This window comes from Cynara cardunculus, assembly GCF_001531365.2.
Source record: "Cynara cardunculus var. scolymus isolate 2C chromosome LG 5, CcrdV1, whole genome shotgun sequence".
NCBI lineage: Eukaryota > Viridiplantae > Streptophyta > Magnoliopsida > Asterales > Asteraceae > Cynara > Cynara cardunculus.
The window spans coordinates 21793280-21816774 of NC_037532.1; the positions used below are offsets into that span (position 1 = coordinate 21793280).

At 35.4% G+C, this 23495-nt stretch overlaps 2 protein-coding genes across 3 annotated transcripts; one reads left to right on the forward strand and one right to left on the reverse strand.

The window, feature by feature from the left end:
- Positions 1 to 4061: 4061 nt before the first annotated feature.
- Positions 4062 to 7480, forward strand: LOC112512621. Its single transcript, XM_025118674.1, has 5 exons — positions 4062 to 4926; positions 5279 to 5337; positions 5408 to 5536; positions 6520 to 6655; positions 7095 to 7480. The coding sequence occupies exons 1-5, from the start codon at positions 4228 to 4230 to the stop codon at positions 7422 to 7424; spliced, it is 1353 nt and encodes a 450-aa protein (XP_024974442.1). The 5' UTR covers positions 4062 to 4227; the 3' UTR covers positions 7425 to 7480.
- Positions 7481 to 7721: 241 nt separating this feature from the next.
- On the reverse strand, positions 7722 to 12491 carry LOC112512623 (THO complex subunit 4D-like). 2 transcript variants are annotated; one of them, XM_025118675.1, is made up of 7 exons: positions 12211 to 12491; positions 11294 to 11525; positions 10315 to 10458; positions 10152 to 10220; positions 9102 to 9286; positions 8974 to 9024; positions 7722 to 8072 (listed from the first exon to the last, which is right to left on the reverse strand). In XM_025118675.1, the coding sequence occupies exons 2-7, from the start codon at positions 11480 to 11482 to the stop codon at positions 7919 to 7921; spliced, it is 792 nt and encodes a 263-aa protein (XP_024974443.1). In that variant the 5' UTR covers positions 11483 to 11525; positions 12211 to 12491; the 3' UTR covers positions 7722 to 7918. The 2 variants fall into 2 exon arrangements, with proteins under 2 accessions (XP_024974443.1, XP_024974444.1); XM_025118676.1 differs by having other exon boundaries at positions 7989 to 8874; positions 11294 to 12447.
- Positions 12492 to 23495: the final 11004 nt, after the last annotated feature.

Consider the following 23495-nt stretch of genomic DNA (forward strand, 5'->3'; position numbering starts at 1 on the left):
TATAAATTACTTCGTTATTGAACGTAAATTAAATTATAATTAAAAAATTACACAAAAAATGATGAATTTTAAATAGTTAATTTGATACTAATATTGATATATTTTTATCAAATTTTTATGATATCTTCAAATATATATTTTATTCAAAAATAAAAACATCGTCTTTTCAAAATCACATAAGACCATATTATAATATCAATTGAGATAAAAAATAAAATGAAATATTAAAATAAGACGTATCTCGTTGTATTGTGCAATTACCTTTTTAGTAATATTAAATATTTATAATATTTCCTAACGATTAATTAATTCAATATAAAAACATAAATATATTTTAATGAATATTTTATTTAAATATAAACTAAACCAAAAAATAAAACAATATTTTATCTACTTCACTAATTTTTGGTTAGTCACTCGTTGTTTTCTTGACACTTGTTTCTATTTTTGGATTTTTTATTTCATAAATTTTGTTTTTATTATCGTCATGTCATATTAATATTAAATAAAATATTGAAATAATTGGTCCAAAAAGGAGCATTTTGTATGTTCGTATTATTAAAACACATTAAAAAAAGGGTAAAAATGTCCAAAATGATGCAAAATTTTAATTTTGAAATTATAGTAAGATTATTTTACTTTTTTATTACAGCATTATATGTTTAAATTTTTTGTATTTAATGTATTATATTTTGAAATATATATATATATATATATATATATATATATATATATATATATATATATATATATATATATAGGCTCATTCAAGGAAAAACTGATTCGTTTATGGTAATCGTGAGATCCAATGTCAACCACAAATTAAAGATTAAATCAGGAAATTAATAATTTTAGTAACTTTAATTTAAATATTAATTACGAACATTTTAATCATTCTAGATTTTTCCTCCCTCGTCCTTTCCTCCCTTCTCTCTCCTCTCAACTCTCTCCCTCAAACACCTCATTTCTCCAACAAACACCATATTAACATATAATGCATACTATGATATGTTTCATAAAAAAACAAAAAAAACACAGTGTGATACACTTGGTAAAGAAAACATTATCTGATATATTGTGTTATACTTCGTAAAACAACAAAAATATATTGTGATACACTTCCTATAACGACGAAAATATATTGTGATACACACTATAATACTAAATCTGGTTGATGAATACAATTGTGATACCACAATGTTACCACAGCGATGCCCAACAACTTTTAACATTAAGAAATCTATACTATCTTATAAAACAAATTTAACAAAAGTCTTAAAGTCTTAAAATACTAAATGACAAAGATACCCTTTATATCACTTTTTCACCCCCTCTTCTCCTCATATACACCCAMMCCCYCMYMYMCMCYCMCCYCYCWCAACCCAATTTTTTTTAAATTATAATTTTAAATTTACACTTTATAYCCYTATAATTAGTTAATTAATTTACTTTTCGTCTTTTACTTTTAAATGTTTCATTTTAAACATTTATTAAATTAATATACATAATTGTATATCAATTAAAGCATGTTTAAAAAATACATTTTTATTTTAACAAGTTACACCATTATAATCGTCTCGTTAATACCTTCGAAATGAGTCTAATATTGAATAGTTTTTTACTTAATTATATTATTATATATTATATATACTGTGAAAAAATATTTTTAATATTTACGATTTATACTTTTATAGTTATTTGTTTATATATATACTATATATTTTGGGGTTAGGCTGTCCAAATTGCACTGTATAATATGTTCTTAATTAATATGTTCTTGGGTTTTTTTGAAATATATAAATACATATATTAATTCAACCTTAATCTGAGTTTCTGGACAAGAAAGAGGGTAAGCAGTTGAAATTTCATTCTAAAACCCATCTTTTTGGTCTTTTCATGGCTTATGATCTGTCAAATTTGTAGTTTTCTTTATTGGTTTTGAGTGTTTATCTTAAAACTCAAGTTTCTTGCTTCTTTGCTCTTGGTGTAAATCGAACACATTTGTGGAGTCGTTTAAATAGGTTGGATTTTAAATTGTCATACAACTTTTTTCATCGATAGTCTGTAATTAGAACCATAACTCTTATTTATTCAAATTGTATTAATATGTAAAGACCAAGTGTAGCATATATCATCGTTAAATCTTATTTTATAAAACCAGTGGAACTTCAAAATTGTAAAATTCATGGCTCTCACCGCATTGCGCGGGTACACAACTAGTTATATATTTATTTTCTCAATTGTAACTTCATAGAAAGAAACTTCCATAATTTGTTTGATTAATAAAGAAACAATATCAATCTCTTTGATTGATAAACGTTAAGAAAAATATTAATAAAATTACCAATACATTTTTTTTCTTAATTAAGGTAATACAATTAATATAATAAAATGATTGGCTTATATTAGACCTCACAGTTACCACGAACTAATTAGTTCTTATTTGATTAGGTCTATATATATATATATATATATATATATATATATATATATATTACAAGTTTGTCTTTTTAATCATAATTATTTAAAACAATCAATTAAAACCCATTTTTAAAGTTTGCTAACTAAATTATAATATCAAAGGGATACTATTTTTATTGTAATATTTCTTTATAAAATTATTATTAAAGTAGTGATCCAATCTTTATAATAAAGTAATCTATAAAGACATCTTCAATAGATAATATCAGTTTTACATCACATCTTTAAAGTTTTGGTAACCAATAAGACTACATCAGATCTTAGGGTACGTTTGTTTAATAGATGATTTTATTAGACATAATCTTGTTTGATAAAAAAATTTAACAGGTCTAAAATGGCTCAATTAGTTTGATTCGTCTGACCAACAATTCATCCTCCAAACCATTTAGATCACAGTTTTTTCCCACATTGCCCCTCCATTTCTCGCTTCTTCATTCTCTCAAATCGATGCACCAACAACAGTTGATCCTCTTCATTTTCTCATTTTTCCCACGTATCGCCAATGATTGACCCACTTCATTCTCTCGTTTTGACAATTAACCACAGTAACTGGCTACTCTTGATCCTCTCCTGACTCTCAATTTTTCCCACGTACCACCAGTGATTGCAATATGTTCTTTTTTTCTTTCTGATTTATGTGCTACTTTGATTGGTTAAGAATGGGTCATTGGTGTATGATTTATGTGTATATATATATAAGCTGGGCCATCCTGAACTTGAACCAAAGACCTCACCCGTGAAGTAAATCATATATATATATATATATATATATATATATCTATCTTTTCTCATTGGTAAAAATTTGGTATAAATGGATATTGTTATACTAAATTCAATGTACTACTATTCATTACATCAAATTTGATGTAATATTTAGTGTACCGTTGAAGTGTTCTAGTCTCATATGTGGTATTCAGTGTAAGATTTAGTATCGATGTTTTGGAGTGGTCTAAAAATATAAATATCTTTTAGACTATTTTTAAATTCGGACTATTATTTTTAACTAAAAGTTTAAGTTTACCTAAATAATTCATTATTACTAAAATACAATATCATTTTTAACTCATTTTTCACATAAAAATGGACTCACATTAAATCCTTTATTTACCACATATCTTTCAACATATTAATGAACTAGATAACAAATAGATCCACAAATATAGTGATTTGAGATTATCCGGGACCATTTTTTTACAGTTGAAACTTCATAGCGAAACGTACATTCATAATGTTTTTGCTGTGAAGGTTCAATTTTTTTTACGTTTACAGTATTTTTTTGTAAAGTTTCTAGTATAAGAAAGTGATATTACGAAAACAGAGTAGTATCACATAAACGCAACCTTAACTATAGTTTTGTTTTGATAAATATATTTTCTTATATGGAATCCACCATCACTTCACTTTCAACATTTACTTGTCTCAGTAGGTTTCCTTCCCTATTTCATCATACTTTTATTCTCTTCAATTATAAAAAAGAAGGGAAGAAAAGAAAAAGAAGAAGAAGAAGAAAAAGGCCAAGGTAGAAGATACCGTACAAGCCGTTAATGCATAGGCAACCACGTGAACGTGAAATCTCCATTTCTAACACCACGCATTCTCTGTAATAATCCCTTTCTTCCTCCTCAACTCCATCCTGCCAGCTACCATTTCATGTGACCTTTGCCCCACTTCATTCTCTCCACTAAATTATAAGAATCATCCGCCATTTTTGTGGGTTTTCTAACACAAAGTCACAGAACAAATTACATGTCTGTGTGTTGTGGAGTTGAGTGGTTTTTAGCTCTGGGTTGTCTCCGATGGGCTTGGAAGCGGTGTACTTATATCGGCGGTGACGACAGTGCTTCTTGGCCAACTGCCACCGCCGAAGAGTTCGAATCCGTCCCACACCTCTGCCGCATCATCCTTGCCGTATACGAGGAAGATCTCCACAAACCCAAATTCCCACCACTTGGTGGATACCGATTAAACCCCGATTACGTCGTTAAACGAGTTACCTACCAGCAAACCCTCGGCCAGGCGCCGCCTCACCTGATTTACCTCGACCACACTCGCCGTGAGATCGTACTAGCTATCAGAGGATTGAATTTGAAGAAAGAAAGCGATTACAAGCTGTTATTGAACAATCGATTAGGGATGCAGATGTTTGACGGTGGATATGTTCATCATGGGCTATTGAAATCGGCGGTTTGGTTGTTGAATCAGGAATCGGAGAATCTGAAACGATTATGGGTGGAGAATGGGTCGTGCTACAAGATGGTGTTCGTGGGTCATTCACTTGGGTCAGGTGTGGCGGCATTGATGACGGTGATCGTGGTGAATCATAGGGATATGCTTGGTGGGATCCGGCGGGAGATGGTGAGGTGTTTTGCTCTTGCTCCGGCGAGGTGTATGTCGCTCAATTTGGCAGTCAAGTATGCCGATGTCATTTATTCAGTTGTGTTGCAGGTACCACTTATTACACCACTAGTTATGATTTGAAATCTAAATCGGTATGTATATCTTCTTCGTATCATTTTGCATCAAATCCTTGTTAATTAGAGATGGAAATTTGTTGGCATTGCTTCAAAACTTGTGTGTTCTTATGTTCTTTTCCAACTAAAAAGAATTGAGCAAGTTTTGTCCTTTCTTTTTGCACAAATTTGCGCAAGTCGAGTTCTTCGTGGAAACATCTGCTCGATTCTTTGAGGTACCCATCAGCCAAAATCATGAGGAAAGGGCACTTTGCATACTAGAATCAAGATTTCAGTTTCTTGATGCAATTTAGCATTGTGATCTTAATATAACCATTTGGGTACAGGATGATTTCTTACCAAGAACACCCACCCCATTGGAAGACATATTCACATCGATTTTCTGGTAAGTTGTTGAAATTACCATTTTGGGAAGTGGATTATGACGATTAACCGGGCCTTGATGCTTTCCACAGCTTGCCCTGCTTGATCTTTTTGGTTTGCTTGAGGGACACTTTCGTACCCGAAGGTCGGAAGCTACGAGATCCACGAAGATTATATGCACCTGGCCGAATCTACCATATCGTTGAGAGAAAGTTCTGCAGGTAATCCTCACCAACACTAGTCATCTATCCTTCACTTACAGTTACTGCTGTATATCGATCCTGAATCAAGATTTTACGGGGCCACCATAGGCAGGCCTTTTAATCCCAGAGGCAGGTTAGATGAACATCATTGAGTTAAGGTCTTAACCAGAAGATCCTATCACATATTTGATTTCTTGAGGGATTTTTAGTATTTCATTCTTTTGGTAGTTTCATAAGGGTTATTTAGGAGAATAAGCATCTCACATATTATTTTTACGACCTTTTGATGGATTTTGAGGCATTTTTCTGTCAGGCAGGGACGTTAGTGAATCTGTCAGATGATCATGTGCTTAGAAAAAATTGTCGAAACGTTTTTCTCGTTTTTACCACTCAAGGGTAAAATAAGACGTGACATATGTAAGACGTCTCTAGGTGTCGAGATTGACTATAATATGACATTGTAAGAGATGGTTAGATGAAACTGCACTTCACTTCACGTGTTCTTCTGGTAGAAGGAAACTAGGATTTTAGGCCATTGACCTTAAATGAGATGTTTATAACCACAAGGGTGATGTCTGATTGGTTTGAGCTTGACCCAAAAGTCAAAAGTACCTGGAGGTCTCAGGTTCAAATCCAAGGAGAAATAAAAATCCCCTGGTGGCCACAGAGGTTCAAATGCGGTGACTCCGAGCTATCTGCAAAGCAGGTGGTCGCCCTGGGATTAGTCGGCTCGTATAGCGGGTTGGATATCCAGGTTAATAAAAAAAATGAGATGTTTATTAACAACATAACCTTTCGACAAGTTTAGTGGTAGTCTGGTGTATTGAAGCGGCATTCTGTTGTACGGAAATAGCATTCTAAAAAGTGTGTCTGAAGGTCATGGATTTAAAAGAAAATTTTCAGAACGTCATTCAACCAACAAACCCAAGGAAAATGTCAAATCATGTTGGTGTGTAATTGTCGGTTGTGCCCCTGACCAAACTTGAGATGACTGTAAACAGATGTGGGAGATACCCTCCGGAGGTCAGAACTGCAATTCCTGTTGATGGTAGATTTGAACATATTGTTCTATCGTCGCATGCTACAGCCGATCATGCAATCATCTGGATTCACAGAGAAGCGGAGAAGGCTTTAAACGTAAGTTTGTTATTTCCCATTAGAATAGTTATTAACTGAACGTTTTAACGATCATACCCGTCTTTATGCTTGCAAAATAGCCATCGGTCTTCTGAAAATAGCTAGTTGTTGGTTACTTTTAGTTGATAATCTAGCTGATAAACTAGTCCCAATCGGCAAATTAACTGACAAGCTAGATGATAATGTAAAATGATCTAAAAAGATATGTTTATTAAATGTATTGAAAAAATGCAAGGGGCATGTTTGGAAAAAGTGCAGAAAGAACCTTGCAGCTTAAATGATTTAATGAAACGCTACTTGAAGTGACTAACCAAACAAGACTTTTCCATAAAAAAGAATAAGAGTTGGCTTATGGTTGTCAATCGACAAATTTTCAAGCTTGAGATGCTCTCATGAGATTTGACTTATGGTCAAAATATCATATGAAAATTGCATGCAGTTACTGAAGGAAAAGGATCCAGAAAGTATTATGATGGCACCAAAGGTACAAAAATTCGATCGGTTGCAATCGATCGAGAAAGAACACAAGGACGCTTTAGAAAGAGCCGTGAGCCTCAACATACCGCATGCCGTGAAGACCACCGATGAAAACGAACCTCGAGAATCCATCGATGAAGAAGAATCAACAGCCGACAAGTTGGATGCGGAGCATCAAAGTGGAGATACGATATCAAAACCTGGGAAAACTAATTGGAACTTTTTGGTAGACAGATTGCTCGAAAGGACTGAATCGGGTAAGCTAATAACAAGAGAAGCTGATTCATGCTAACATGTAATTGAAAACTACGTTTTGTGAAATCCATTCTTGTCGAGTCACCCATTTGATTATTTTTTTGGTTGATAGGGTTTATTCACCCGTTGTATAAAAGTGCAGATACATGAAGGAACCTATAATATACACAGATCTTTCTTTGTCAAATTATTTTTTAATTTTATGAATTACTAATTAATATATACTAAAAATAAGAGTTGATTTCGTAAATGGGTTTGGTTTTTCATTACTAGAAGAATTATTTCATTTATTTAGAGATGGTTTCGTTTTGGTTCTCTACTCACAAGAGGGGCGTTTTGGTCAACTTACAAGTAAATTTCACTACAGATACAAAATTCATGCATATGACTAAAAATAAGAAACCCTACTTAAATCGAAATACAAAAAGATGAAATAAGCAGAGCAACCATTTTGCAAGCGTTACAGGATTCTTTTTTTAACTTGCTGAAGCTGTTTGTACAACGTAAATCTACTTCTGCTTCTGAACAACATCAAGTCTGCATGGCATGGTAGTTCTCCAGTTCCTTGTCAAGTTCATCAGCAGACTTGTCAACTGCCGCCTTCCGTCCTCGACCACGCCCACGACCACCACGTCCACGTCCACGTCCACCACGTCCATTTACTGTACCACCACGGCTTCTCTGACTACAACACATAAACCAATACCAAGATTGTAAGAATGTGCACAAACCATTTCAAACCAATCAGTAAATCTCACAGGTAAACGGTCCAGAAAGATTAAAGAATCTATTTTCCATAAACAAGCTCTATGATTGAAAATAACAACTTGATAAATCCTGAAATACAGTGAACCCCATGTTTTCAGCTCTATGATTGAAAATAACAACTTGATAAATCCTGAAATACGGTGAACCCCATGTTTTCAGCACTTGCTATTTTGCACCCATTTTTACCAATCTTTTAACATTTGATGACATGAATGCCAAGTTTATCATCCCCTTTGCTATTAACATTTCGTAATTAGCATCCACATCATCAATTGTTACAAAATCTGCAGATTACCTATCAAAATTGATATAAAATAGAAAAAATTTATACTTTGTTACACTAAACAGAAACTACACCAAAACTTTGTTTTAATTTGATGCACTTTGCCCCTATTGATTGAAGAAATCACACAAAACAAAAGAAAAGAGGGTACTAGATGCCCAAACAATCGCCTACAGTGCCCCAACAATGACTTTATGCAAGGATATGTTTCAGAACCAATCCTACACATTATCTAGCACAACATCCGTCATTACCTTTTTATATAAAGTTAAAGTGTGAGTTTAGTGTTTGTGATGATCAAAGTGACATGCACAAAAATGGGAAGTCAATAGATTCCTCTGAAGAGATTAAAGGGATTAGGGCAAGCCCAACTCGTTAGCCAGGGAAGTACCTTGGTTTTGCTATATTAAACCCGTTGAACAACGATCACCTCTAACTAAGAGAGATCAAGAGGTAAGACACGACCAAGAAGGGGATTAACAAGTTCTTGGTAGAAAAAACAAAATAAGCTTTCCACAAGTCAAAAAGCACCTACCCAGATGCACGATTAAATGCAGCTGCTCCTCTTCCACGACCCCCTCCCGGCCTGCAAAAAGAAAGCATTATTGAGCAGGACTTCAATGACACAGTACAACATTAGTTTGTATGAACAAGATAGCATACATCATCACAACTGTCCTATGTCCATTTACTCCTCCAACCACATTCACACGAGGTGAAAGCGGAACCTCAGACTTGGAGCCTACAATCTCAATCTTCATTGGCTTCCCATCCAATTGTACATTATTGTAACGATTGAGCGCTTGAAAAGCATCACTTCTTCGAGCAAACATTACTTCAGCTGTTCCCTGCATGAGTGAAGAAAATGTCACAACTACCATACAATCTCCATATACAATTCCAGTGCATGCTATTATTGCATTAACGGGAGACGGGGTGTTGGAGCATATTGAACGACGACTATCAAGGTGTGACCGATATAACTACATCCCAGCGCCAACCCCATCATGGTGGCTAGAAAGACAGGGTGGCATAAATGCAAAGAAGACATGCATCTTAGCAGTCATGAACTAGGCTGTTAAAACTGACAAACCATGTGTATATTTGAATAACAGTATCTTAGTTGAGCCTGACTTAATAAAATGTTGGTGAAAACGGATCGGAAACATCAAATGGCATTCAAAAGAGATGTGAAATCATAACAAAACTATGAACTCAAAAGTAATTGATCCTGGACTTCAGAGCTTATATTTTCCAACTACTGGTGTATTTCACATAAAACATAAATTTCCCAAAGTACAAATTCCAAAACAACTTACAAAGAAGAAAACAATTAAAAGAAGCTTGTATTTTACAGCTAGGACTTTTTGAAGTTGCATCTGTCATCTATAATATAAATCTTTTACCAAGCATGACACTTGTATATGGAGAGAAGCAAACAACCAAACTTTTTCTGTCTCATCAACTTCTAAATCTAAATTGAGGACAAGAAATCTGATGCAATAAAAGAGACAACACCCTGAGTATATATATGTCAAGAAAAGAATAGCACAACTTTTAGAGCACAACAAATCTCTATTCGAACCCCCTTTACTTGTGGAAGCACATCTTAGTTTTGTCAATTATGTTACGACCAGAGTCCAACTCATGACAACCAGATCCAATAATCAAACATCTAATTAATACAAAGAATTTGAGACCTGAGTTACTTACATTTGGACGTCCACTTTTGTCATAATGAATTGCATATCTTTTCAGCTCCCCAATCTCAGAAAACAGTTCCTGAGCTCCAAATCAATTGCCAAGTAACTTCATGAAAAGCTCGCTAGAATGGGGAACATAAAATCCATATAAAAACACATTGCTGAAGTTGTACCCTTATATCTTCGTTTGTGACTCCTATGTCCAAGTTGGAAACATATAATTTTGCACCATTGTCCAGTCCTGGTAGACCTGCTGCTTTTAGGCTTTCTTCCAACAAGTCACGCTGCCATGGCAAATTCTTGGGTCTGCGAAAAGACTGGTGCGAGCATACCAAAAAAGATCCAGGTGGGTACAAATACATGTCAGCATAATACCATAAAATAAGAAATTCACCATTCTTCATGAGCTAATCAATTTCATGGTATCAGGAACTATCCATAGCGATTTCAAATTAAGGAATGAATCTGGAGATGCAAATATTGAAAAGATGACGTATCTTGACACTGACATAAATCAAGCTACGAGTAAGGATGGTTGGGAGTTGAAGACTAAACCCACTGCATAAAAACGTGTGCTATTGTACAGGAGAGAGCTCCAGTTCTGCAGTTCAATGAAGGAATCTCCTTTGCAAAAAACGCCATGAACTAGGACAGTAACTGAAAATCTCACCCAAGAGGGATTCCAAATATAGCAATATAATGCATCATGAACTCCACTTCCAACCAGTAATCACAAAATTAAAGCGACCACGACTAAATAGTTATGATCAGAGATGGGTATGGATAGCCCTTGATTTCTTAGGAGATGATTAACTGTTGAGAACTCAATCGTTTTGTAATTGGAAGTAGTGAAGCCCCTTTACATGACATGCTAGGATGTAGCACTATAACTTAAGAAGCCACCATAGAATATCCGAAATCATCAAGTAATTCGTCGTAAAATCCTGAGAACAACTCATAATCAGGATCCATGAACATCATAAGATGGCAATTCTTTTGTGGTGGAGCCAAAATGAACTTCTCCATGAACACTATACTGTCAAATACCCCTCAAGTGTGAATTTGAAAAAGAGATGTTATGGCGTCCTGAAGTTTGTGTTTCAAATCAGATTCTCAATCAAATGAATAAGAAATCCATAATTGTGGGCTTGCCTTGGCAATAGTATAAGCTGATGGACGAGCATTCACCCTGAGGGGACCTTTGCGAGGTGGCCCTGTGGGTCTTCCGGTACCAAATGACCCTCCTTGTCCTCGCCTACGGGCCTTACCTCGCCCTCTACCTCTATCAGTAGTGCGCCTGCTTTTTATCCTATCATCAAGGGACATATCCAAAGATGCCATTGCAAAGTAGACTCTGCAACTTTGTTTTCAGAAACAAAAATTCCTGTCAAAATAGAAAAAGACTTGTCAAAAACCAACGTCTGTTCTCAATCATATGCATGTAAAGTAGTTCCATAACATGCAATTGAGTAATTTAATCAATCAAATATAACTTTCTTGGAAAGAGGCACTACCTACAGACGGTTATATTTTCAGCATGCGATAAAAGCTTAGATAAAGTTCCATGTACCCAAGTTCTAGAAGGTTTAATAGGCTATTACATATATTACTGTGGTCGTACGGCAAAAGACAGATCCTATCGACTGTTAGTGACCCGTATAACAAAAGAAAGATCCCAAATCCCAGGTTTACATAGTCAAATAATATAACTATATCTAGGTTAATTAGAAGAAACGATATAACCATAACACGATTGACCGATTTAGTGACCCGTATAACAAAAGGAAGATCCCAAATCCCAGGTTTACATAGTCAAATAATATAACTATATCTAGGTTAATTAGAAGAAACGATATAACCATAACACGATTGACCGATTTAGTTAAATAGGCAGTACTTCAAAGATGATTGATATATTGAACTACGGTCACACGTAAAAAGAATCAACCTATTTTCAAATGTCCATACCCCGCAACGAATCACATACAGATCAATCGATCCGATGCGCATACTGCTCTGCGTCTATGATTCTGTATGTATAAATAAATGAACAAGCGAAAAAAACTTACCTGAAATACAGCAGGTGTTAAACAAATCTCTGAATTTTCGGTACGATCTGCGACGAAGAACCGATTGCAGAAATCGTAAGCAGACGAAGAGAGAGGTTAGAGGGAGAAAAAGACTACAAGTATGGAAGAAAGGGGCATAGATCGTATGATGATTGTGAATAGAGATCGGAGAGATACGTTTTGAGGAATAGAATTAGGGTTTCAAAGAGGAGAAGAGAGAACTTTTGATTTTGATTTTGATTTTGATTTGGGGAAAGATCTTTTGACGAAGAAATTTGGGTAGCGGACGGTGAAGGTACCGAGTTACCGACAGGGGTGAGCATAGGCGGTACCCGTCTTTTTATCGGAACCGGAACCCAAACCGGTTAGAACGGTTCTTAAATTTTTGAAACTGGAATCGGAACTGTTGGGAACCGGTTTTGGTTTCGGGTACCCGCTTCCTAAAATATTAAAATTTTGTTATTTAGAAATAAAAAATAAAACATTGCCAAAACACTAAATAACTAAGTAAGAATACAAATTATACAGAATAATGGTTACAAATATTGTTTAACGATTACAAATCATAATAGACTAATAGAAAATGTTCAAATTTTAACAATTACATACTATAATAGTAAATGTTTAAAGTTTAACGATTACATACTATGAATCCAAGTGAACACACAATTTGAAAAAATATGAATCATTCTATMTGAAGAATTTAGATGAAGAATGAAGATGACGGCGTGCTTTCAAGATGTAAACCTAATGTAAATTTGGTGTTCAAAAATAATTATTATTATTTTATTGAAAAATATCGGGTACCCGACGGGTAACGGTTCTGAAAAATTGAGAACCAGAACCGGAACCATTCTCAATCGGTTCCGTATTTTAGGAACCGAAACCACTCATATCGGTTCCGGTTCCATAGCCGGGTACCCTCTTCCGCTGCTCACCTCTAGTTACCAAGTACCGATTACCGAATACCGCGTTTGGGCCTTTGTTGGGCCGTCACGCCCTACTTTGTCTGTTGCTGTTAGTGATGGTCAAACCGGCCCGACCTGATCCGGGATCATTGGAGGATCAGAACCGGGACCGACAAAGGACCGGCTCAGGCCAGGACAGGTAAGAACCTGTTATAGGACTGGAACCATGACCGGTTCATGTTTTGGGGTGTTTTGAGGGACCGAGACCGACTAGGACCGGTTATGGACCGGCCCGGCCTGGCCCGATTTTTCAAAAATACTAGCCGTTTTATAGCCGTTTTATGACCGTTTGGTGACCCTTTTTTGTCGTTTTTGCCTTCTAAACACTCCATATAAGTGTCATGGTTGAAATTTGTATATACCAACTTACAAACGCAAAAAAAACGTTCACAATTCTCGGTTTCTCGCTATATTTTGTGACTTCGACTCGTATTCGTTTATCGCTTCCACTTCTTAATTCTCATTTCTTTCTCTCTTTGTCTTACAAAATGACCGGTGAACAACAAGATGCATCAAATGAACAAGTTGCTCAAGTTCTCCCCGAACACGGACAAAAGTCCGAGATTTGAAATTCATACAACTTGGTGGTCCTCACGAATGGGGAAAAAATGCACATGAAAAATATGCCAAGCTCTCCTTACATAGGAAGGACATTCTACTTTAAGGTGGCACATCGAAAAAACGTGCCCGGTTTAAGGTCGGGGGGCGATTCAAGCCAACCGATACTTGACACTCAAGGTCAAACATGGTCCTATGATGTCAAGTTGAACTGAGAAATGATAACATAATGTGTTATTCAAGTCGGGTTGTCTTTTGGACATTTCGACAACCCTTACTTTACGAAGTTGATCCAAAAACCACTACAACCACGATACAAGCCAGTATGTCGTCAAACCCTTAGACGTGATGCAATTAAAATGTGGAAAATGTGTCGAGGTGAAATGCAACAAATGCGACAATACCATTACCCACAAAATTTTATTGGAAATCTTGATTGGCCCGTGGTTGAAGGATTGTATAATATTTTAGGTTATTTTAAAAATGCGACAACATTTTTATTCGGTATTTATTATACAACAAGTCTTTACTTTTAAATCAATTATATATTTTGGCAAAGTAAGATTGCACAATACGAAGACCATCACGATTGGGGAAGGTTGATGAGTTCAATGAAAAAAAAATGTTAAAATATTTTATGAGCATCTATTTGTTTTTCTCTATGCTATGACGTTAAACTCGTATTTAAATGTTATTGGTGTTGAAGTTTTAATTACACAAATATGTGTGACCTTTGGTTTAGGTACAACTACGGATAATTCTTTTAAAATTGAACAAAAACGTTTGTTTAATCATAATTTCCAAGATTTATTTGATCATTATAAACATTTTTATGGGGGAGGAAACCAACAACAAAGCTCTTTAAGTCGTGGATTTGTAGGTTCTAGTTCTTCTAGTGGTCATGACCAAAGTCGGAAAGAGTTGATAATTAATTTAATGAACGAGGTTTTAAATGAATCAAGTAAAAAAAGTAAATTTGATAACGATTTGGGATATGTATGTGCATACTAACTTTATGGTCGCATGCCCCGTAAATGATGTCGAAGATTTAAAAAAATTGATCTATTAAATTCTTGGAAACAAAAGCAACCTCGATTTTGGCATGCATGGCACATGATATACTAACAATCCAAGCTAGTACTGTAACTTCGGAGTCCGCTTTTTCTCTTAGTGGCGGGATCATTTCGATATGCCACACAAGACTAAACCCGGAGTTCATGGAGTGTTGCATCTATTTGAAGGAATACTTGGATAGCGTTGATAGAATTCAACACACGACATCGTTAGAGGTGGAGATTGAAGCTTTGGAGGAAAATTAGATCGCCATGAGACTAAGCACACCACCAACTACCGGTACCAACGGTACTTACTCACAATATGACGATGGTGAGGAACTCTACATTGATGATCTTAATGACCAAGAGGCTATTAGAAGAATTCAAGAGACTGGAACTCTTCAAATCAATCTGACATGGTTAACCGATGACGAATAAGTGTATTTTCAAATAATTTTATAATGTATTTTTGGAAGAAAATGTAATTTTAATTATAATAAAACACATTAATTTTTTAATTTTAAAAATACTTTCACACGTACAAAATTTACCAAAAAACATGTGGATATCAAAAAATTGAATAAGGGAGTTGGTGGTTTCATGAAGAAATGAGAACCATCGATAGCAGATGGTGTGAAATGTCATACTATTGAGTGGATGGTCATCGTCCACATCTTTATTTTTAGCGACCAAAAAAATGATACCAAGATCAAAAGGGATTGACAAGCCTTCGTATCGGTCAATAGTTTTATTAAAATCCCCTATTGCTTTTATGCAAGAGGGATGAGCATGGACACCACGACCATGAATCATTTATGGTGATTGAGGTACAAAGACCTTGGTGAATGTAAGAAGAATAATTTTGAATTTTTTTTAAATTTTGTATGCAATAAACACTAAATAACATGATCATCTAATATATGATTCTTTAGGCTATAATGCTTCAAAATTCTATCTTTAGTGCATCTTCCTTTAGCTGATGCTTCCTTCCTACAGACAAACGAGCGTTTGGTATGCATATATGATTGAACAGGACAAAACAAAACAAAACAAGAGGGTAGGACTGGACAGGACTGGATAGAATAAGTGAATGTCTGGTGTTTGGTACGACAAGGACTGGATGTAACAGAACTAGACAAGTTACCCCAAAAGTTATTTGATGATTTTAAATATTATATTATAGTTATAATTAACACAAATAAAGTAAATAATTAGATAATTTAATTTATAAATGTTTTTACACAATTTTCATATAAAAGAATACATACATATATAATGGTACCAAATTTGAATAAATTTTTTGATATAATTGATGGTAGTAGTGGTGGTGGTTTTGGTTATGGTGGAGGTGGTGGTGGCCGATGGTAGTAGTGGCGATGGGCGGTGGTAGTTGGTGGCTGATGGTGGTTATGGAGATAGAGGCAGCAGTGGTTGGTGGACAATAGTGGTAATAGAGGACGTAAAGATGGTGGATTGTGTTGCAGTATATGAGGAGTTGGAGGTGACCAACGTGGTAGTGTTGGTGGTAATTGGTGGTGGTCGATGGCCGATGGTGGTTGTAAAGGTGGCAATGGACGGTGGTAATCGGTGGTTGTGAAGGTGGTGAAGAAGGTTGTTGTAATAAATGAGGAGTTGGAGGTGGCGAATGACAGTAGTGCTGGTGGCAATGAACGGTGGTGGTCGGTGGTCGACTATGATAGAGGTGGTGATTGACGATGGTGGTCGGTGGTTGTGGAGGGGGTGGAGGATGTTGTTGTAGTGGAAGAGGATGTGGAGGTGATCGTTTGTGGTGGCGGCGGCCGAAACTATCAGTGATGACCATTAAAACAAAGACCATATTAAGATTATATATCAAACTGGGGTAGATTAAAAATATTTTAGTTTTTATCTCATTCTTGTCCCATCTTGTTCCACCTATTTTAGTGGAACAAGAAAAAACATCTTTTGTCCTATGTTGTCCCACCTTGCCCCAATTCTTGTCTTTGTCCCATGTCGCGCTAAACGTGGGACAGTGAGTTCTTGTTCTGTCCCATGCTGGGCCAAACATGGGACAGTGAGTTTTATCCCATCCTATACTGTCCCGTCTCATGTACCAAACATAGCCTCAAGAATAAATCTGGCAAGATTTCAAAAAGACCACACCATGTGAAACATATGTAGAATTAAAGGGTTTGCACGAGTCAATATTTCAAGAAGGTAAACCTAGACTAAGATAGAGAGAATACAAGCTTGATAAAAAATAATGTCACTGAGAAGTCATCCAAGGATTTATCTTTTGTTTTATTTTTGTATCGGATTATTACACATATGCAGCCATGTAGCACTAATTGTGCATGTAAGCAAAATAAATAATAAGGATGATCGGTTTAAAAGGTAACCCGTTACCCATTACTATGATAGGTAAATTTTTAAAAGTACAATGTCTTGATAAAAAATAATTTCGAAGTACAATTGTAATAAGAATAACTAAAAGTACATGCTATAATAGGAAAAATTATTTCTTGCATTTTGCACTAATTAATAAAAGCATCTCCAGATTCTTTAAAAATGAAAAAAATAGGATTTTGGGTAACTCTTTAACTAGTTATGTACCCTTGCAATACGACGAGAAATAAAAATGGAACAAATTTTATGAGAACTTGTGGGATTCATAAAATTACTTTTTCAAAAAAGCCTGAGAGGAAAGAATGCGATCTTTTGAAGAAACAACATCATAAGCTCAATGACTCTTACCCATTTACGTTTATCTGATAAAAATGTGCATATATGTCATTTTAATAGTTTAAAATTTTATCGGATAAGTTAAGTAAAAGTGTTGAATCTTACCAATAAACATTTTACTAAGAGCTAACAAACGACATGTAAGTAGAATTACCAAGATTATAGATCTTGTCCAAAGTTTATAGAATAGTCTACACCTAGAAATTATTTTATAAAGTTGAAATAATGTGCATTTGAAGATGGTTTTTCCTTTCCAAAGAGGATTTTCTAAAGCCTTGGTGGAAGATATCATGGTGCAATTTAGAGTAGTAAATTTTGGTTGATTGTAAATGAATTAGGTGAAATAACATGCAATTGAAGATGGTTTTCCAGAAATCCTTCTTTTCAAAAGATCTTTATTTTCTTTAAGGACTTTATATAAGAACCAATTGTGGTGTGATGATGTGATTGTTTCTTATTTTTCAAGAACCAATCTTTTACCGTAACAAACTCTCGGTTCTTTTTGCAGATTAGCATCGATTCTAGCTGAACAAACTTAGGGAGAATTATGGAAACTCATGGTCGACAGCCTCTAGGAGCAACTTACAACTATCCTATAACAAGTTTTAAACAATTTCAAAAGTTCTTTGTCCAACATCCAGAGGCAAGTTCTTGATCTAACATTTGTATTTCCTCATGATTCATGAAATGTATTTTATGATGTTTCTATTCATAGGTTTACTGGTTGATAGTCTTGGAAAATCTTTCAATCCGATTTCATCAACCTCCAAAATGGGACATCTCTGATGAACCAAAACACGGGGACACATGGCTTCCTGGTTTCATTTTGAACATGTTCAAGTGTTGTTTAGTTAACCCGATAAATATAATGAAAACGTTACGATTGTATTATGGAAGAATGAAAGATCCGATAATTCTAATGTAAACCGGATGAAAGATTCGATAATTCTCAATCTAATTAGTTGATGATCCATGTACGCTAAATTCTCCAAGTGCGACTTTTGGTTGAAAGAAGTTTAGTTTTTGGGTCATATAGTGACTGAAGAGGTAAAAATTGGCCCGCGTAAGATCGAGGCCATGATGAATTAGGAGACCCCAAAGAGCTTGACCGAAATCCGAAGCTTTTGGGATTAGCGGGTTATTATCGAAGAATCAATCAGGATTTTTCAAAAATTGTCTCTCCACTGACGACTCTAACGAAGAAGAATGTGAAATTTTCATGTACTGAAGCCCAAGAGAAATCATTCCGGGATTTACAAAAGGTTTTGTATGAAAATACAATGATATCCTTACCTGAAGAATCTGAGGATTTTATAGTTTATATTGATGTGTTAAAAAGAAGGGTTTAGGGTGCATTGTGATACAACGCTGAAATGTGATCGCCTATGCATCGAGACAACTCAAGGAGCATGAGAATAATTACCCAACTTAATGATTTGGAACTAGCGGAAGTTATGGCCTCATCATTTATATGGCATGAGATGTACCTTGTACATAAACCATAAAGTTTGAATATGTGTTCGACCAAAAATAATTCAACATGCGGCAACGTCGACCAGTTAGAGTTGCTCAAAGACTATGACTGTGAATCACTTTACCATCCAGGTAAGGCGAACACTATAGCAGGTGCATTAAGCTGAAAGGAATATAGTGGAGCGGTTAAGGCTATATTATCAAAAATCGACATGGTGTCAAGTTTGATCAAGAAAATCAAGTTAGCTCAACTTGAATCGTTGTTGTAAGAAAATTCAAAGGTGAAGTTATGTGGAAACAATGAGATCTCCTAATGTGATAACTGGATCTTGGTTATCACCTGAGGTAACTTATACGTGATTATTTATTATGTGCATATGTGACAACATGATAAATTTGTACATTTGATCATGTGGGTATGCGAATTTTATGCATAAATGTGAAATGTATATGTATATATATATATGTGTGTGTGTGTGTGTGTATGTGTGTGTGTGTGTGGTGAGGCAAGGTGTATGCATGATATATATATATATATATACATGCATGATCTATGTGCAATGGTTATGAGGCATGCATGTATGTATGGTAAGGGCGGTATAGCCGCCTTACCTTATTTGGTAAGTATAAATAAGAGGGAGAAACCCTTATATCTTTTTCTGGTCATTTCTGAAGAATTGAGTGATTTTAAAGAGAGGTTGACCGGATTTCATATTACCTGATTTCAAGAAGTTGAACTCATCTTATTTTCAAAGGATCTGCATAAGGTGAGTGGTTTTAAATGTTTTAATTCTCTTTGAATTGCATAATTGTTTGTATAAAATTTTCATCTGGTTCGAAGTTTAAACCGTCTGGTGGATGTTGTCCGGATTAGACTTAAACCGGATAAGTGTTAAGCGGTTTAGTCTTAAACCGGACAAGTATTGAGCGATTTATGAATTTTGAGTTTATGTTAATTATTTTAAACGGAGAAGTAGAAATACGACTAAGTGGTGACCGGTTTAGTTAAATCGGATGATGGTGAATAAGGTTGTCCAGATTTGTATATGGAATTGTTTTATGAAATATATTGATGAGGAAATAAGGGTGACATATCAAGGAGAGGTGTACCATGGGATAAGGGTGGCATATCAAGGAGAGGTGTACATTTGGATATAAGGGTGGCATTTGTGTGTGTGTATTTCGTAATATAACTCTTACTATCATATCCCTTAAGATTATCGTGGCTTGGAATATTTATTTCTTTGTGATTTAAAGATTTAGAATCAAGGTTCTTAATGAAAATCATAGTTTGGATGTTATAGAAGAGGAGATAATAGGTTTGACCTGGAACTTTGATTAAACCTTATTTGATTCAAGAGGTTTAAAAGTGGCGTTCTGATAATTGATTAATGTAAACTTGTCTTGTTTTGATATATTGTTTACGAGCAGAGATTAATGGCTTGAAAAGTGAAAGGCATTGACGTTATGCTCTTACTTGTTCATATATTTGTAATATATATGAAAAAAAAATATACTTAAAGGTTTTGGTGATTTTCACCCTGCAATGACATAAATAGGATAACTCACTAGACCTTTCGGTCTAACCCTCGTTTTGTGATTTTAATATGTATTGCAGGAAGTGCTGACAGTAAGGGAAAGGGAAAAATGTAATAAATTTCCCTATATGCTTATCTACATGAAGAATTATTGATGGCATGTATAGTTTTGATAAATGTAACTAGATTAGTGCAAGAATTGTATTTTGAATTTTTGGACCGTGTATTTTGTAGTAGTAGGTTCTTGTACTAAGGGACCAATGTGGTGTATAAACATGTATATCTTATGTATGAAGTATGTGTTACATGCAATACGTGTGGAATGGGGCGTTACATAAAGTGGTATCAGAGCCTGAGTTTAAGGGATTTAGGTATTCAACAGTATGAAAGAAATATGATGGGTTGAAAGAAATATGATGGGTTGCAAGAACAGTGTGTAAGGTAAATTTTAGTTACATCTGGCCAGTGTAATTATGAATTTACAGGTATATATCTGAACTTGAATACTTCATTATATTTGGGAATGTGAATACGTGATTATTAACACTAAAATCTGTAGATGTCTAGCCGAACTCGAAGATCTGAAAGAACCGCTCGACTAGAGTCTGAGGAAAGGGAAGAATCACCCGTTAATCTTCCGACTAGCATGTCCGAAAATAGAGGTCGGGGAAGACCAAGGGGACGAGGCAGAGGAAGAAGTCAGTCTCAGGGAAGGGGTCTGACCGAAGTTCATTCTGAACATGAAGAATTCGATTATGGGAATGTTCAGGAAAGGTCAGTGCCACACCCAGAATATGTGACTAGGTTGGCAGAAGAAATGGGGAAGTTACGAGAAACTCTGACATCTATTATGGGAGTACCCGCTAGAGTGGAAACAGAGATAATAGAAGTTCATCCCTCGGTACCGGTTACCCGTAACAAGGAGGGAGATATTAAAATGTTTTTGGCATGCAAGCCACCAACATTTTCTGGGGAAAGGGATCCGGTGAAAGCTATGTGCTGGATCAAGGAAATGGAATCTGTGTTCAACACCATTCGGTGTCCGGAAACAGATAAAGTTAGGTTTGCAGTCTCAGTATTGAAATCAAATGCTTTGTTCTGGTGGGAAGTTGAATCATTGGCCAGGACGAATGTTTTACAGACATTATCTTGGACAGAGTTTGTAGAACGATTCAAGAATCAATTTTTTCCTAAAACAGTAGTAAGACAAATGGAAGAAGATTTTTTGAAGTTGGAGCAAGGAAATAGAACGGTTCGGGAGTATACTGAGAAATTCATTGAATACTCTCGATTTGACGAACACTATGTTTAAACATAATCCAGGAAGATAGAAAGGTACGTTTGGGGTTTGAAACCCTCAATCAGAGAGTTTGTTATTGCTATGAACCCCAATACCTTTTCATTGACGGTAGATGCGGCTGAAGTGACAGAACGAAATAAGAATCGACAGTCAGAAGGAAAAATTGTAGAGAAAAGAAAGTGGGAGGGGTCTTCATCGAATTTTCGAGGGTCGAAAACTGTGAGATATGATAATAGAACTGATCAGAAGGTCGGTGAGAAAGTTTGCACACAATGCCGACAGGTTCATCAGGGTGAGTGTAAGATGGATCCAAGGAAGTGTTATAAGTGTGGTGAAGCAGACCATTTGTCCAGAAGTTGCCCAACTAATCGAAGGTGTTTTAATTGCAATTCTCCAGATCATATTCGACCAAATTGTCCATTGTTAAGAACTCCACAACTGACAATGGGGAGTAATGCGTCGGGTACTCGGGGAAGACCTACAGTAAACAAAGGAGGGCAATGAGGGGCACGGGAACGGTCCTTCCAAATGACAAAGAACAAGGCAGAGGCATCACTAGATGTAGTAACATGTACTTTCCTTCTAAATTCAATACATGCTAAGGTGTTATTTGACTCTGGTGCAAACTTTTCATTTGTATCCCCATTATTTGCTCAAACTACATGCTTGAATTTTGTGTTACTTGATGACGAATTAGTAGTAGATACTGCTAATAGCTGGAAACTGTTACTAGTGTATTCAATAATTGTATTATTGTTATTGAGGGCTGTGAACTACCGATTCGGTTATTTCCTATGCCGATGAAGGAATTTGATGTAGTGGTGGGTATAGACTGGTTGCCAAAGTATCAGGCTAGTATTGTTTGCAATCAGAAAATAATCAGAATTACTCTGCCAGATCAAGGAACCGTTGTTATTTATGGTGATTGTCAGAATCATCATACTAGTATTTGACCGTAATGAAAGCCTAGAAAAGTATTCGAAAGAAGTGTCAGGGATGTTTAGCATACGTAATTGATATGAAGAAAGAAAAAGGAAAAGAAGAATTAATTCCGATTGTTAATGAATATCCAGAAGTCTTTCTAGAGGAATTATCTGGATTACCGCCGGATCGAGTAATTGAATTTCGAATTGATCTCGTACCAGGAGCTGCACCAGTAGCAAAGGCATCGTACCGATTAGCTCCATCTAAGTTGAAAGAATTGGTTGCACAGTTGAAAGATCTGACTGATAAGGGATTTATTAGACCCATCATTTCACCTTGGGGTGCTCCGGTCTTATTTGTCAAGAAGAAGGACGGGTCTATGCGAATGTGTATTGACTATCGCTAACTAAACAAGTTAACAATAAAAAACAAATATCTTTTRCCAAGGATTGATGATTTGTTTGATCAGCTGGTGGGAGCAAGTTACTTCTCCAAGATTGATTTAAGATCAGGGTATCATCAGCTCAAAGTCAGGGAGGAAGACATTGCTACAACAACTTTCAGAACTAGGTACGAGCATCACGAATTTTTAGTTATGCCATTCGGCTTAACTGATGCACCTGCAGCCTTTATGGATTTAATGAATAGGGTATGTAAGAAATATCTTGATAAATTCATTATTGTATTTATCGATGATATTCTTATATACTCTAAGACTGAAAAAGAGCACGCGTAACATCTTCGCCTG